This window comes from Dunckerocampus dactyliophorus, chromosome 8 (genome assembly GCF_027744805.1).
Source record: "Dunckerocampus dactyliophorus isolate RoL2022-P2 chromosome 8, RoL_Ddac_1.1, whole genome shotgun sequence".
NCBI classification, from domain to species: domain Eukaryota; kingdom Metazoa; phylum Chordata; class Actinopteri; order Syngnathiformes; family Syngnathidae; genus Dunckerocampus; species Dunckerocampus dactyliophorus.
This window is the reverse complement of record NC_072826.1, coordinates 15,771,252-15,788,413: the sequence shown is the minus strand read 5'-3', so window position 1 is coordinate 15,788,413 and position 17,162 is coordinate 15,771,252. Positions and strand designations below refer to the sequence as shown.

Below are 17,162 nucleotides of genomic sequence, written 5' to 3'. Positions count from 1 at the left end.
ATTTAATTGGATTATGCATAGTAAGATTATTTCTTCTTGTTTCAAGTAAATAATCTCCACCAGTTTTCCTTAAAAAAAAATGCATTTCTTAAACAAAGTGAAGACTCAATGCAGGTCCCAGTTCAGATTTTATTGCATGGGTTGCTGATTATCAGACTAAACAAAACATTATTTTGTACATGTGTTAATTTAAAATAATTTAACACTTGGGTAACACTTGTGAGACAATTTAACACATTCAAATGAAATAAATAACAAACTGCTGACCTCTTGACACAGTAGACATTATCCTGGCTGCTGAACTCCACCTCCCAGAATTCGACGGAAGCGGAAAATAACCGAAAGATAAACGCATCCGGGATATGGTTTAAATGAAACAGTAACTTTCAAGTAATCACATATAATTGACTTTTATGCCCGTTGAAGTGTATGTATAATTTTCAAACTCATACACTAATATTATATACGTGGGTATTTTTTGTTTAAAGCCAAACGCCAAATCCAAATTCCCGCTTTATTTTGAAAGGAATAAGTAGGACCGGATGTGACGCCATAAACGTTTGCGCAAATGACTTGACAGAGACGTAAACGTTACTTTTAATGTTTTCTGTACATATTTGGACGCTACTAAACGTACAGCCGAGTGGCACAAAGCAACTAACAATGACGTTTTTAATCCAATGATCCCTCTCAGTCGACTCGATGCCAACAGGAAGTATTCTGGACCCAGGCGATACTTGCTTTTGACTTTTCGAACATTTCAGACCAGTTCTTCTTCAGAAGGTTGCTCATGTAAGTTAATACACTTTTAATTACGCGTTAATCTGTTCACAGTACCAGTCATTTAAAAGCATTGTTGGCGTCGCCGTTGTGTGTTTTAATGCCATTGTGTGCGTTCTAAGTACTTGGAACGACTAGCATGTGCCACTGTATTCATTCATTGTCTGCCAGATAATATCCAAATAAAGACGGACAGTTGCTGTTTAGATCCAATTTACTGTTACTGAGATCGTCTTAAACTTTAGTTTAATTAAGCGCAGTATTTAGTGGGTCAGCATTTAGCTGCTAATATGATAAAAATGCAATGTATAGTTCACCACGGCAAATCTTTTTCAACCTCACGGATTTAATACTTTTTTTTGTCAGAACACATTATGCTGTATTTTCCAAAAATGCGGTGCAAAATGGAATGAGGTTATTACAGCCTTTATGTGGTCAATAATCATTGATTTTGATGCATTATTATTTTTGGAGCAGTTACGGTTTATTTTTTTTTTAAACTAAACTTTTTACCCATAAATCCCAAAACATAGTAATACAATACGTATATATTTTTTTGTTTTTATTGAAATAAAAATATGTGGTTACAATGGGATCAAAATCAAAAATACTGGCCGCGTTTCATACGTACAACCTTAAAACACGTTTGAAACTTTAATCTTCTGCCAACAGACTGGAGATATCAAGCAGTGAAAGCCAGCACAACCCGTCCCAAAACTATGGCGTTGAACTCAAAAGTAAAGCTGTTTTATAAAGCCTCTTTAGCAACAAACACAACTGACTGATGTATGAAAACAATGAAATAAACACAATGTATACATTTAAGGTGCCTACAATGATAAACACCTGGTGTGTTGTGAGTGCTTGTTGGTGTCACTGTAGCAGCCTATACATAATACCTACATTTTGTCTGTTCACACACACACACACACACACATATATATATTGCAACAATGCACTAGCATTTCCCCTTCTATTTACATGCCTCGTGACCCATTCAGTCTCGTCAGTGTCAGCTCATTTCACACACAACACATTCAAACACGCATTGCTGTCGCACTTATTGACTCAAGTTGTGGCAAAATAGGCAACTGATAACATTCTATCCTTACATTGACACTATATATTGCTCCTTTTTAATCTGTATCGTTTTATCTATAGTTGAATTTTGTAATTTTTTTAAGGCTTTAAAGAGTGAAACCACTGTCGGGTCTGCTGAGTGAAAGTTGCTGACTGTGCACTTTTTAATTTACTGTTAAGAGTTCACATTTTGAACTTGTAACGGTTCATATTAGGAGCCTGATAGATCGTTGTGCCATCATGGATCAGAAAGACTCCGCCACCATCCGGGTCTTCTCTCTGAACTGCTGGTCAGTGCACAAACACATATTTCTCGTTTTGTTTTTGTTTGTTTTGTTTATATTCTCTGTCTGCTTTCTCAGGGGGGTGCGCTACTTCAGCAAGCGCTGCACCCAGCGTTTCACCATGATTGCAGACATGCTGCTGAAAGAAGAGCACAACATCATTCTTCTGCAAGAGGTGTCATGATGGATGCATCTTCTTATTTATTCATCTCCCTTTCCATCATTTTTATTTTGGACATACAAATTGGCTGATAATGAAACATACATGTCATTTCTTATGATGAAGAAAGACGTTAATATCTGAAACGAAGACTTAAAAACATCTCTAGAACAACATTTCTAGTACTAAATATAGGCGTCAGGCGTCCATACTGATGCCTGAAATGACAAATAACAAGTCTGTGGTTTTACCAAGTCACATCATATTTATCTGCTTGCAGGGTTTTTTTGGCTTTACTACAAATATTATATAAAATTTAGAAATAAATAGGTCACAATGTTTGTGAAATTGTCATGTAATTACATTGAATTTAAAAAATGCTAGACACAATTAGAAAGTATTGGGTTTTGATATTTATCTTCTTGCCACATTTTAATGTAGTTTCATTTAATAAAAATATATTGTCATATTTTGACCATTTGTATATTTTTTTTCTGACCAGAAAATCAAATACAGTATAACATTTCATTTAATTATATTTAATTATATTTGGTTGGATTTTTTTCTTTAATTTGACTTGAGTTTTTTTTATTTAATGTATTATTATTAGATTTATTATTATTAGTTTTTTTTTTGTAATTTGATTTGAATTATTTAAAATTATTTTAATTCAATTTAACTGAATGTAATTCTGTGTAATTCCATTTAATTTAATGCAATTATTGTATAAAATTTAAAGGTAGGCCTGTCACGATAAATTCTGCTACAAATTGCCATTGATAATCGATAATATCAACATTTTTTAGACCATTTTTTGATTGTCACGAGAGGTGCAATTCACATTCATTAGAACCACTACATAGTACTCAAGTAAAGAGTACCTTTGTGAGCCACATGCTTGACACAGAAGTTGCCTATATAGACCGTATCTGAAAAAAAACAAAAAACACTTCAATAAAAACTACACACACACATAGTTATGTAATGTATTGTTAAACTAATGTAGAGGGTCATATTTGAGCTGTACCACATATCTGTAGTGGCGGCGTGAAATGCAGTGTTGCTCATTGTCCTTCAACACATCTTCTTCCACTTGGTTATACAGTTGAGGAATTACTGTTTGTGACAAGTGCATGTACGTTCTCCCAGGCAATTCCTACTGTCTGTCAAACATTTCTAAAATGTCCTGAAATGTTCGCTTTTCAACCGTATTGAAAGGTTGCATTTCTTTTGCATTGTAGCGAGCGGCACTGTCTGTGAGCACTGTCTTACTCCGCGGATCAAACGCCTCAGTAAGCAGTGACTATCGGGACGAAGGCTCTGCTGCATAGCCACACTGGAGTTGTGGCATTCGGCTTAGAAACTATCGCTTTTGTGCCTTCATTCATATTAGCATTTGCTTGCTAACTGCAAGCACTGTCTGTGTCCATATGCACGTACTGTGACAGAGGCTGAATGACTGACAGGAGGGTTCACTCTCCATTCATTCCACTGTAGAACCAATGTGCACAGACACATGCAGAGTGAGCACTCTTGTCATACAGCCTGTGTGGTACAGCGAGACAAGGAAAAAAACAGACTGTCAAAATTATCGACCTCATTTTTTTTTTTTTATCGTTCAATTAATTGATTTATCGATTATCGTGACAGGCGTATTCATTGGTCACATAAATTATCTACTGGCTGTATTTTTTCCACTAGACCACCAAATAATATAACAACTAAAACCTGCTTGCAGCAAATATGGATAAGTTGCGTTAAGTGTCATATTTTATTTGTACAGGTATGGAGTGAAAAAGACTACCTCTTCCTGAGAAAGAAACTGGCCAGTAGCCACTCTCACTGTCATTACTTTAAAAGGTATGGTGTTCAAGTCGAAATCCTCTGTCAAACGTCCTTATAATTCCTTGGTACAATGTCAAAAGGGGCCTCTAATGTGCTGGAGCACTTTGATCCACCGGCTAAATGTGACTGCCTGAAGGATTAACACAGAATTTGGCGTCTTAATTCTGTCTTGACCTGCATACCAAAGCACACAAGAATTTACAACGGCTCCTTCTCTCGTAATCTGTTTCTCACGTCGCACCAGAACTTAGAGTAGAGTGATGTCTGTCTCCATGGAAACCATAAATGTTAGTTATCGAAGTGAACCATCTTCTCATGACTTTTCTCTCTCTTTCAACGAGCCAGCGGAGTCATTGGCAGTGGATTGGCCATTTTCTCCAAATACAGAATCCAAGACACGCTCCTTTATCGCTACTCACTGAATGGTTATCCATATATGGTAAGATAGAATGATTCGGCAATGAACAATGCACCAAGTTGTCAGTGTCAAAACAACAACCGTGATTTGCAGGCCCACCATGGCGACTGGTTCGGAGGGAAAGCTGTCGGCCTGGCCATCCTAAACATCGGCACGCTGACGGCAAACGTCTACGTGACTCACGTAGGTGGCGCCTTGAGCTTGTCTCCTCCAACTGAGCGCTGCGCTATGAGTTTACTGACGAACGAGTGTCGTTGCAGCTGCATGCGGAGTACAGCCGCGAGAGGGATACTTATCTACCTCACCGGGTGGTCCAGGCCTGGGAGCTGCAGCAGTTCATCCGGTATTGTTGATAATCCACTCTGCAAACACAGGATGACCCAGATGTTTGTTGATACTGCTGTACATTAGCCATCATTTAAGGAGACAAATTACAGTGGACCCGCCGAAGTCCCAACACAATCCATCACAGGAGATGAAGGAGTTGAAAAATGTTTCCACATAAGAAATATAACTTACTACTAAATGTATTAAAATGAGTGTGATGCGGCTGGGATGAGAATCAACACCTCCAAGTCTATGGTTCTCGCCCGGAAAAGGGTGGAGTGTCATCTCCGGGTCGGGGATGAGATTCTGCCCCAAGTGGAGGAGTTTTAAGTACCTCGGGATCTTGTTCATGAGTCACGATCAGTGGTATGTATTAATGCCGACTGAACAGTTTGTTCCTTACTGCTATTAGGACATGGCTGCTGTGCTGTGCATTATACCTGATATTAAAAGATCATGTCTACATTTTCCTCTTCACTTTCTCATGCACTCCAGCTCATTAAAGTTACAAAATTACAATAAATAGTACAATGAGTTTTGACATTTCAGAAATACATTGAAATTCTGAGTTGATCAACTGTTCTAAGTCAAAAGTATTGACCATTTAACTGATGTTTCTAGTCACACGTCAGCTGGTGCAGACATGGTGGTCCTGGGTGGCGACCTCAACATGCATCCCCAGGACCTCGGCACCCGGCTGCTGATGTCTTACACGGGACTCCGAGACGCTTATGCAGAGGCCGAGCAGTTTGACGTAGGTTTTCAAAGCAATTTCAACTGTTGTTGCACCACATAGGAGTTACACACTAAGACCAAATGCTGGGGTTGATGTTGTGTTTCAGGGATGTGATAATGGTCTGACGCTAATACTGGACAACCCTTTTGTTAGCAAGAAGATGGTGATGCCCTTTGAGAGGGGCATCAGGATTGACTACATCCTCTTCAAGGTGGCTCAAACATTTGTTTTATTTCAAATCACCATCAGTTCACAAACACTTGTTTTATATTTTCAGGGTTCTTGCCAAGCAGACATTCATTGTGCTGCCATGTGCACCACCAAAGGCTCCGTTTCTGGACACCCTTTGCCGTACTCTGACCACGAGGCCCTGACTGCTGAGCTAAAACTTGATGCCCACGCTGTGCCCCAGGCTGGAGGTGACTTTCAGTCCAAGAGTCGCCATTGTTCAGGAGGTAGTTTTGTGATTTTTACATGTATTTTCTAGAAAGGTAATGCCTGTCATGCTGTATGTATATGTATTTGTGTTTATTTGTGTTTATTTGTGTTATGCTTATTTGTGTTTGGCCAAGGGACAAATAATATTTTGGTGCAAATCTGGTTTAAGGTTTGCATATGTGATCTTTTTTTCTCAATTTTCCTTAATTCTACAGTGTGTAATGCATACATCTTAATGAGAGAAATTATGCATAATGTAGTAGGTTTGTATCTATAAAGGTGGGCCATTTGGTGCTGTTCCAATTTACCATATTGTCCCGAATATAAGACTGAACTTTTTCCCCTAGAAAGATTGTCCAAGGCTCGTCTTGTATTTGGCATTATTATATTTATACATACAAACCAGCAGGTGGTGCCCTGCAGTTCTGTCAAAGTGTGACAGCTTTTCTTCCCATCCCTCACACAAAGCATTGATCTGGCGACACAGAGACCTGTTGATAAAAAGTCTCAAAGGTTTTTAGCATGTTGACAAACAGCAGTTAAGAAATAGGATGTCCTTTTTTATTTTAATCTACCACTCATGTTGAAAACATTTGTTATTTAAAGAAGTTTTAAGACTATTTTACAAAAAGGAGTCTTGGAAAAAAAAGCGTCCTTTTATCGTGACAGTGTGTTTGTGTTACGCCTTGGCGGAGGTCTGCCTTCTTCTGATAGCCTTCTCACTGACAGCTTTTACTTATGTCACCAGATGATGTCGCCAAGCTGGTGGATATTTTGACGGAGGCCCGCACCGAGGTCAAAGTGGGCATCCACTGCGCCGAGAGGATGCGCAGAACGGCCACCCGCATGGTGGCCATGGGCTTGGCCCTGCTCCTGCTTGAGTTGGCCATCGCGGCGGTGCCCTGGTTGGCGCTGGGGGCGGAGCAAGCCTTCCCGCACACCTCCTTCTACCTGCTGGCGGCGCTGTGCTTTGCCATCCTGCTTGGCACCTCACTGCTATACGTCTTCTACACGATGGAGCTCAAGTCCCTCCAGGGCACCGAGGACCAGATGCGGCTGGCTGTGGGCGGCCTGCAGGAGAAGCTGCGGGAGTTCCCTGTGGCTCAGCCTGGTGGAACCCAGAAGAAACCCCTGGAGGAGCTGGAGCCCAATGTCTTTTGTCCAGAGGACTAATCGGGGGGCCTTTTCAAATTCTATCCATCTACTTTCTATATTAACACACTCCACTAAGCCAACACTTATTCTTAGCCAGAAACCTCTTGTTGCAAGGCAACTACTTAACCACTCATCCACTGTGCAGCGGCTATTTAAATGAATGGTGTTCAGCTTTGCACAGCACCAGTGACATGCAGTGAGGTTTATGGCTGTAGAGGCAGATTTACACCAACGACTCTTTTATGTGCACCTTATGACTTCTTTCGGCAAATTTATTGTCCAATCAGCAAGAATAATGACGTCACATTTACTGTAGAAAGTCATGGTATGTAATATTTCTGCAAACATATTGCTGACGTGCTGAGAAACAGAAATATTGTACAAACCCATTTGTGAGGGATTGCACATTCAGAAGTGCTGCCTCACTTCTGGTTTCTACCCTGTATTTCATGTTGAAATACGCAAATTCAGATTTTTACATAAAATGTTAAAATGGGTACAATCGGCTTAAATCTGCCTCACCTGATGGCACATCACTGCATAGCACACTGATGACCCTTCTTAGATGGGTGTGAAACGTGCACCCTGGAGGCCATTTCTGGTCCATGGTTAGTTTTTTTTGGCTCTTCATATTGTAAAAATTGAAATATTAGACATCAACACAAATTTGCTCTGTCACCTATGTACAAGGCTAAGTGATCTTTTGTGTCGCTAGCATATGTTGGATGTTAGAGGAGAGGGGAACTTTGTTGTCCGTTTATGCATTTTGTGCCCCTAGAGGTCACATTATGCACCTGCACAATGATGCTTCCTGTCACATGATCATAGTTTCAATGCAATATTTTTTGGCAGACATCAACGTGGCTGTTCTGAGTTTGCATTCCGGTCACAATCACATTGTAGGGGACCACATATTCATTAGTTCCCCTTGCACTGAGCTGGACAGCCACCAGGCAGACATTAGCTGCATTATCTACTTGAACATGCACTCCGTTGCACCCAAAACACTCTTGATTGCAGCTTTACCTTTAGGCCCAAAACATTTTCACTCCTAATCATTGACCCCCACACTTGAAGTACACAGTATTAAGTTTTATTCATTACATTACCAATTAAGGTACATGCTTGATTTGTTTGTTGGAATCTCTAAACATGTGGACAAAAATGCTTATTAATTTAAATGGTGTGCAATGCGCTTATTTTATCAATGATAGCAGGAAATGATTTATGGCTGAGCCAAAACATTTCACCGAAATGATTACATGAATGTATTCTTGGGCATTCAGGGCATTGATCATTCCAACGGAATACAGAGTTGCGTGGTTTTTGAAAGCCCCAATAAAAACTAATCAGGAAGGGCGTGTCGGTTTGGAGAGTCACCACTAGAGAGCACTCTTAACGCATTCATCAGGCTTGATCTGAAATGCTACGAATCTGTATTGTCTTTCCTAATGTAACGAGGGCATTGCATGCATTCAATTGAATAAAACTGCTTGCACAGCCTAATGCTATCCAATACCGAGGTAACTTTTGCACAGATAATGCCCATTTTGGTTTCAAATGACAACCTGCTGTGCCTCTTGTTCTCCAGCAGATGAAACAGGTAAACCAGGTGTGAATGAAAAAAACGGGCAAAGTGCGCTTAAAAGGCGCAGTGGAGCTGCACAGTGCGTCTATCAGGGCGCGGTCCGTCCAAGGTGCGCCATCCCCTGCCTTGTCTGCTTCCTCACCTGACGAACTGGATCCCCGTCCCGAGATAACCGGAACTAGGCGGACCGGGGAGCGAGCCATGGCCCATCTGGAGCCGCTCAAATCGGCTCTCTCCATCGTCAACGTGGACGACACCTCGCTGGCCCTACCCTCGGCCCACCAGTACCGATCTGGGCAGCAGCGGGTTCTGGAGCAGGTCCAGAGCGTGCAGAGGACCAGGTCGAGGCACTCAAGCAGCAGGACTGGCTCGACCTCTTTGTCTCCAACTAGTAAATTTCATTTTTTTTTTATATGCAAAAACATTTTATAATTATTTTGTGCAGCATCTTAAACTTTATTTTATCGCACAATTATAAAGAAGTTGTAATGTTGTAATGCAGTGCTTTAGATTAGTAATTGATAGACTGAGGAAATATTCACAACTTGCTGTTCTCTTAACATGACAGTTGTGCATATCCATAACCGTTTGTGAGTAATATATGTAACATTGATATGTATAGGAAATATAAAAAATATAATATTGGTCAATGAGCTGGTAAAATTAGATAATGTACATTGTGACACACCTTGCTATCTAGTACCTTCTTAATATTTAACTTTTATTATCATGCTGAGGTATCCCCCCCCTTATTTGACAGTATAAAAATTCTAAAGAAATCATGTAGTACGATGGCTCATAGTCTAATTACTCCTTGGCGTATTGAAGGAAGGGCAGGTGGCGTCATAAAAAATATATAATATTGGTGTTCAACCTTTAATGCTATGCCCCAGTATCAGGCTGTTGAGAGGGTATTAAGTTCAAGTATCATGTAAAAATGGTGTGTGAACTGTGAAAAATCCAAAACATTAGGTACACCTGTATATTACTCATCGAGATCCAATACATTTGGTCGCCTTAAGAGGGACAACATGTTTATTAAAAACATATGATTGAGTGCAGTTGTATACAGTATATTCTTCTTGGCAGGCCTGTCTAATTAGGTAGCCATCAACCATGAACGAACAGGTTTTTCTAATGAGCACTCATTAAAATGATTGTAGTTTACACCATTAACCTCCATGCAAGTCTTTTAGAAGTGCTGTCTTTGAAGCATTGTGGAACTGGGGGAATGAAAAGATTTTGACCTCAATGTTGTAAACTCCAATCTCCGTTTTGAACTGATGACAACTGATAAGCTGTTTGTTTTCTCCCTTACTTTCTCTTCAGGCCCTTTGACTGACGTGTTTAATGAGTCATGCACCTCCAATGGAAACGCCTTCTTTGGGAATGGCTACTCAAAAACTGTTAGTACCTGTAGTTTCTCTTCTGCTGTGCTTTTTAAATAGCAAGAGTGGCTTTCCTGGTGTGCTTTGTGTTTTCATAGCAAAGCTGAAGTTAGTCTAAGGCGCCATTTTGTGTTATGAACGCACATATCGGGTGGCTTTAGCTCGTTCTGTAAAGCTGTTGGATTGGAGATTGGAAGGTTGCAGATTCAAGCCCCGCTGTAGTTGAAAGCTGCAGATACGGAACCGGCTGCTTGCTGCTCCAAGCAAATGTCTCATCCCCTTGGTGATCAGCGAAGTGTCATGACAGATACAAAATGAGTACAGCCCTCCCATTTCAGCAAGCCTTTTATCTTGGCAATACAATGTAAATGGAACTTGACATGCTTTAAAGTAGTCAGTGTACAGCTTGTATATCCACTGAAAACGAGTCAACACGCAGTAAATTCAACACACTAGTGAGTAGCAAGGTGTGTGTCTTGCCTACAATCAAGCATGGTGGTTGAAGAGTCATGGTCTGGAGCTGCAGTTCACTGATGGGAAAGATGAATCCTAACATGTAGCAAATACAACGACTAGTGCGTTGTCTCTTGGGAAGATATCATAAAGTGTTTGCTGAAATGTGAGGAATGTACAGACTTCTGTGAGACCATGTATTATCTGTAAATCACGGGGTATTTTGGGCTTATTATGGACTCAAACATCCACATTGCAGACGGCAAGCCTTTTCAATTACTAATTCTTTTTTTTCTTTGCAGCACTCTCAAGAAAAAAACGTCAACCGCCAAGTGATCAACAGCACAGCGAGTGTCAGAGCCAAGAAGAAGAGCTCTTTCACCCATCGCTACAACTATGGCTACTCGCACGTCGGACCGGTGACGCTGGGCCCGGTTGCCGCCAACCACGATGAGCCCGACCTGGGCTGGAAGCAGCACTCCTTGCCCAAACAGCACAATCCTCCACAGAGACTACAAGTACTCTCCAACCGCAGCACCTACAGGGCGGAGAGGACTGTCAGTCAACAATTCACAAACAACAATCAGCAGTTTGTGCACAAGCAAGCCGAGACCAACAAAACACAGTCCAAGCCTCCCGTAATGGAGAGTATCACCAAGAGCAAAGGCGATTCTGGGTAAGGGCAGCCTTTCAGTCATACTACTCACGTCCTACTACTCACTCCTTGTTTAATATCTCTTTACTGTTCCTACACTTACTCTACACTAATGTTCATGTATTATTGCTTATCAATATGCATACATTCTACTTCCAGGTCTGGGAACAGTGGAATAGCCGACCTCACCATGAAGGAAGCTGTGGAGTTTCTCTCCAACGAGGACGACAGATACAAACACTGTGGTGCCGCTTACATCCAACACAACACCTTCATTGACGACAAAGCCAAGGAAGAGGTGACTTATCTTATTATTACACTGTCTAGATTAGCACCAGGTTCAAAGGTCATGTTGCTTGATGCATGTTCCCTGTTAGACCTCTGCTGATTCATTGGTAGGTACAGTGCCTTGCAAAGGTATTCACCCTCCACTCTTCATGTTTTGCTGCCTCACTACCTGGAATCAAAATGGATTGTTTGGACATTTACATCACCTTAAACCACTCGAGTGTTGCTTTAGCAGTATGCTTCAGATCATTGTCCTGCTGGAAGGTGAACCATTGTCCAAGTGTCAAATCATAGGTTTAAAACCGATTTTGCTCAAGAATATCCATGTATTTAGCACCATTCCTCTTTGCATAGACTTGGATCAGAAGGAAAACATTTCCCCAGACTTGTCAGTCTCTGTTATTTCTTGTTAGATGCCAGAGGAACAACATTTGACTGGTATGCTTGAAGTAGCTGAGGACGTTTACAAAAGACAGATATTTACCACAAAGACTGTTGAGGTTTTAGCCAACCTTTAACTAGAAACGGTGATGTGAAGTGCATGTTTTGAAACATGCATGATTTATGTTAAATGTTGATAAAACACACACACACACACACACACACACACACACACACACGCACACACACTACTGGTTGCTCAAGGAGGCACACTTTCATATTTGTGGTCTAAGTCCTGGATTTCCTGACCTACATTGGTTCCTTGCATGCGTCTCGTCCCTCAGGTGCTGAAGCTGAACGGAATTGCTCCCCTGGTGGCGCTCCTGCAAAGCCCCGGCCTGCGCCTCAATCAAGCAGCCTCGGCCGCCCTGCGCAACCTCTCCTTTAAAAACAACAACAACAAGGAGGAGATCCAACGCTGTGGAGGCATCGTGGCTGCCGTAGCACTGCTAAGGGAAACAGACTCATTGGAGATCCAGAAACAGCTGACAGGTACAAAGTAGAACACGCGTAATCCCCCTGTCAATCACAAGCAAGTGTATTCTGCCAATATCAACATGTAGCTACTCTAGTGTAGCGTACTTTTAAATATGAAGACAACAGAATATTCACATAAAATGAATATTTTTTTATTTTAAGACAAACAATTTTTCTCTCTCTTCAGGTCTTCTGTGGAATTTGTCGTCGACCAACAGCTTGAAGACGGACCTTCTTAAGACCACTCTGCCTGTCCTGATGGACCGCATCATTCTGCCTTACACGACCAGTCCAGAGAGGGCCACCATCAACGGCCCCGACCACGAGACCTTCTTCCACGCCACCAGCTGTCTACGGTAACAGCTTTTTCACTGGTTGTTTTTTGTCCTAGGATGTCTTCCTCCACTGCTCCCCCTTTTGGGTTGGTATGGGATGCTGGTCATACTGCTATTTTAAGCTCAAATTACACCATATTGTTGCTTTACAATGGATTGGCGCTGCAGTGTTATTATTATTATTCTCCACACGCTCCACTTTACTGCTTCTTGCACTCAGTCACCTCTCGGATAAAATACGCTTGCTTACATGCATTAGGCCAGGAGCGTGCCTTGTTCCGAATGATGCGGCATGTTTTTATCAGTTGACAGCTACCATCTGTTTGTATTGTGACAGAAACCTCAGCAGCACAAAGCAAAGCAACCGCCAGACTATGAGGAAGTGTCGCGGTTTGGTGGACTCTCTGGTTGCTTACCTTGAAGACTGTGTGGACGCTGGCAAACCAGAAGATAAGGTCGGTGTGTTTGTGTGTGCAAGTCGCTACACAGGACTAGACAGTGCATGTGTCGCTAACATGCGTTTGAAAACAGTCTGTAGAGAACTGCGTGTGCATCCTGCACAACCTAACCTTCCAGCTGCAGACTGAGGCACCGGCCTTGTTCAACCGCATCACAGCACTGGCCATGCCTGTTAGCAAGGGCGATAGTGAGGGCGACTCCGGTCCAATTGGCTGCTTCAGTCCACAGAGGCAAGGGTCGGAGAGCAAGGTAAGACAACGTCACATTAGACTCAGTTATAATAGATGTAATTAACTAAATCAAGCAATTAAGATTCCTGATATATGCAGTGTCTTGAGATGTCTGCCTGTAATGATTTTAAAGCTACTTTGCATGGGCGTGAAAGTGTGCACTTACGCGGAGGAAATACCATGAATTCTCTAGTCAAACCCGCGAACATGTGCTACTTTTTTGTACTCGGCACTTATTCGACACTTGAATAAGCTTGTATGCTTGACTGCTCTCGAGGTACACATTTTGCTGCATTTCTCCGATTTCATTTTCAAGTTCAGTTTTTGAAACCTGGATAATTCTCCTGCGTTGAGGCACTCGTTGAGGCACCTGCATATGCTACATTGGCTAGCTCCTCCCCCTGCAAACACTTGCTCTTGATGTTGCACACCTACAGATAATCCAACTTTGCGGACCGTGAAGGTCCGTGATTGGTCGGCTTGTAGTACATTATTTCCTGTCTTTGTTATTATCTATTATTATCTGTCACGGTTGTTGTCTCCTGTCATTATCTTCTGACTTATAGGCCACGATCGCAATCTCCTTCTCCTCTGAATTTGGATCAACATTTGAATAAAAAATGAGTGTTGTAACGGTTGGACTGCACTGTATTAACAACACGACAGGACGCGTGTCATGTTGTACACTAACCGGAGAATGCACGCAAACCGAGGCAAAATCGTGGCATACATTTTTCCTGATGCATTTTTTTTTAAAATGAACTCCACAAGATGGCAGTAGCTTAATTTGAAGTATCATGAGCGGTACGCATCCAACAGCTTTATCTACCTCTGCATGCGCTTTGAAATGTTGCTTGCGCTATTCAGTTGTTGGTGTGAAACGTATGCGTGTTGCACTGTACTGTTGTTTACAATGAACTCATCAGTGGTAATAATGCTGGCTGAGCAGTTTACTCCTTCCACTATTACAACATTGGTTCTGTTGCCGCTTTGTTGTGCAGTGTACTAACGTTAATCAATGTGGTTAAAGAGAGCTATATTTTCCTTTCCACTTTGGCATACAGTCCAAATCATTAATGAAGTATAAAAAAAAAGCCTCTGTAGCCTCTAAGTATCGCCTTCTACTGATTGCGCCGTCCTCTTTGCCATTTAGGCAAATAAACACCTCAGCTATATTTACAGCATTTGCATAACAGACATGCATTTGTCTGACTGTTCTTTTCTATGTCCAATAATAAGCCGTCTCCCCTCTTTCCAGCGCTACTTTGACTTCCCTGTTGTGGAGGACCCCCATCCTAGTGGTGTAGGCTGGCTCATTCACTCCAAAACTCTGCAAACCTACCTGTCCTTGCTCCGCTCTAGTCAGCAAGAAGAAACCCAAGAAGCCTGCTCTGGAGCGCTGCAGAACCTCACTGCACATGAAGGCATTGTGAGAACCACACATCACATGAAAGATAACATTTCCGAAGCTCAGTTTTCATGCTTTCACCTCCTTGCATTGTGTGTTCAGGTGTCCAATGCCATGAGCCAGACCATTGTGCAGAAACTGGACGGCCTGCAGGCGGTCACCCCTCTTTTAAAGTCAAATAAAGTCAGTGTGCAGAGAAACGCAGTGGCCTTGGTACGAAACCTGTCCAAGAACGCAAACTTGCACAGCACCTTAGGTAAGAAACCGCATCAGGCTAAATATCCTGATGTCACCAAAATTTAGCAGGACTTCATATAAAAAGGAATGTACTGTAATCACTGGATTACTTGGAAATAGATTATTAAATAGATTATTATTATTCTTTTGTTAACATCCTGTGGTCACCCTTTTTAAATGCATTTCAAACAAGATCCCAAGATTGGTAATGTTCGGTTTATAGGGAAAAAGTAACGGCATCTTCCAAGGCACATGCACCAACAACCCTCCAAAAACTACACATTGGTTAGGTAGTTTTTATGTAATCCAGCTAACTCACTAGTTAACTATAATTACTATGCATTTAGTGAGGTTAGCTAGCCTCTGTCGTCTGTGTTGTGAATGTTGTGATCTCGTTGTCGCCCCAGCTCGGAAAGTGCTGCCCGAGCTGCTGAGCATCCTCCAGGCGGGCACCAGCAAAGGCAACGAGTCTGACGACACGCTGGCCCTGGCATGCCAGGCGGCCAACTTTCTGCTCACGATGGAACCCGAGAGAGGCAAGCACCTGTTGAACGGCAGCTTGATCAACTCGCTGCAGGAGCTCAGCCAAAACAGGCAAGTGAGAGGGAAGAAAGTGTTACTCATACTCATATATGTGTAACATTCAGCTTGAACAGTATTCCACAATAGTGAGTGCGACTTGCACCTTTCAGCAAGCCTTTTGTTTTACCTTGTCAAGGGACTGAAGCAGCTCCCCGGTGCCAGCAGCACTCGCACAGCCCCAGATCCTGACGTTATGTAGGCAAGACTTAGTTATCTTGCTATCCACTTGTGTTGTCAGCTATTTAGACAGTAATGTTTGTGTGTTGATCGTAAATCTATACCGGTATACAAGCTGTACACTGACTACTCTAATGTACACTCATGGAAAAAATTATTAGACCATCCTTGCTCTTTCAGTTTCTTGTTCATTTTAATGAACAACTGATACAAGTAAAGGTACCTTTGTTTGGACAAATATAACAATGACAACAAAAATAGCTCAAAAGAGTGAATTGTTTTGGCAGTACAATGCTATAGATATTCATGTAAGAACTTTTGGTTATCATCAAGAAAACCACGGGTTTGGTGGAGTTGCTAGATATCAGCTCTTAAATTAAACTCTTATGAGCTATATTTGTTATCATCATTATATTTGTCCAAACAAATGTACCTTTAGTTGTACCAGGCATTAAAATGGATCAATAAACTGAAGAAACAAGAGTGGTCTAATATTTTTTTCCATGACTGTATGTGTACGTTTACTTTACTATAGAAGTGTCCCTTGGGAAGCCATACAACGACAAAAATGCTTGCTGAAATGTGAGTGGTGTTCTCTATTCTATGTTTAATCCTAAAACCGCTTCTCCTCAGTAGATATTTCCCCAAAACTAGCAAGGCGGCATCGCTGTTTCTCTACCACCTGTGGTCTGATAAAGACATCCAGAACCTCCTGAAGAAGGTGAGTTGACGCCTCTTTCTGGTATTTGTGAGAAAACAGCTCCCAGGATTAAGTTCATTCAGCCGAGGAATGCAGCGGCTCAGGTTAGAGGAGGCTTTCATCGTTTTCGCTGCAGACAAACGCTAAAGACTCTGTGTGTTCTGCCATGCTGATTTGTCTTGTGATCGTTTTGTCACTGCAGCAAGGAATGAACAAGTCGGCGTTTGTGAACGACATCACCACGGCGGTGCACAAGGCGGCTTACGCTGTCAACTAGGACGCATCCCAGGCATCCTGTCTCATTTCACTTGTGCAATTTGAAGTTAACACCTTCAAAATTCTCTTTGACAATTGGATTTTTGTTTCCCACGATTGTTTTGAAAAGGAAGTGTCAATAAAGTTTTATTACGGGGAAACATACTGTGTCAGTCACAGCTAGTTAATTTACTGTCTGGTGGCTGCAGGCTACTTGCGGATACAAACATGTCTTTCCACTCCGCCCTCCGTGTTTTAGCATTGAG

At 41.8% G+C, this 17,162-nt stretch overlaps 2 protein-coding genes across 6 annotated transcripts; both read left to right on the top strand.

Moving 5' to 3' along the window:
- The first annotated feature begins 532 nt into the window (after positions 1-532).
- On the top strand, positions 533-8,709 carry LOC129186845 (sphingomyelin phosphodiesterase 2-like). 4 transcript variants are annotated; one of them, XM_054785522.1, is made up of 11 exons: positions 533-792; positions 2,076-2,150; positions 2,223-2,319; positions 4,088-4,164; positions 4,495-4,588; positions 4,661-4,750; positions 4,828-4,910; positions 5,516-5,648; positions 5,737-5,841; positions 5,908-6,085; positions 6,817-8,704. In XM_054785522.1, coding segments are annotated over exons 1-11 (1,359 nt in total). In that variant the 5' UTR covers positions 533-790; the 3' UTR covers positions 7,242-8,704. The 4 variants fall into 4 exon arrangements, with proteins under 4 accessions (XP_054641497.1, XP_054641496.1, XP_054641495.1 ...); XM_054785521.1 differs by having other exon boundaries at positions 5,737-6,049; positions 6,817-8,709; XM_054785520.1 differs by having other exon boundaries at positions 2,041-2,150; positions 5,737-6,085; positions 6,817-8,707.
- On the top strand, positions 8,643-17,047 carry LOC129186842 (plakophilin-1-like). Of its 2 annotated transcripts, none has more exons than XM_054785514.1 (14): positions 8,643-8,746; positions 8,818-9,202; positions 10,141-10,217; positions 10,955-11,328; positions 11,467-11,605; positions 12,321-12,528; positions 12,701-12,869; positions 13,186-13,303; positions 13,380-13,556; positions 14,796-14,966; positions 15,048-15,201; positions 15,590-15,776; positions 16,578-16,662; positions 16,844-17,047. In XM_054785514.1, exons 2-14 carry the CDS (start codon positions 8,842-8,844, stop codon positions 16,916-16,918), a joined length of 2,295 nt encoding a protein of 764 aa, XP_054641489.1. In that variant the 5' UTR covers positions 8,643-8,746; positions 8,818-8,841; the 3' UTR covers positions 16,919-17,047. The 2 variants fall into 2 exon arrangements, with proteins under 2 accessions (XP_054641489.1, XP_054641488.1); XM_054785513.1 differs by having other exon boundaries at positions 8,815-9,202.
- The last annotated feature ends 115 nt before the right edge of the window (positions 17,048-17,162 follow it).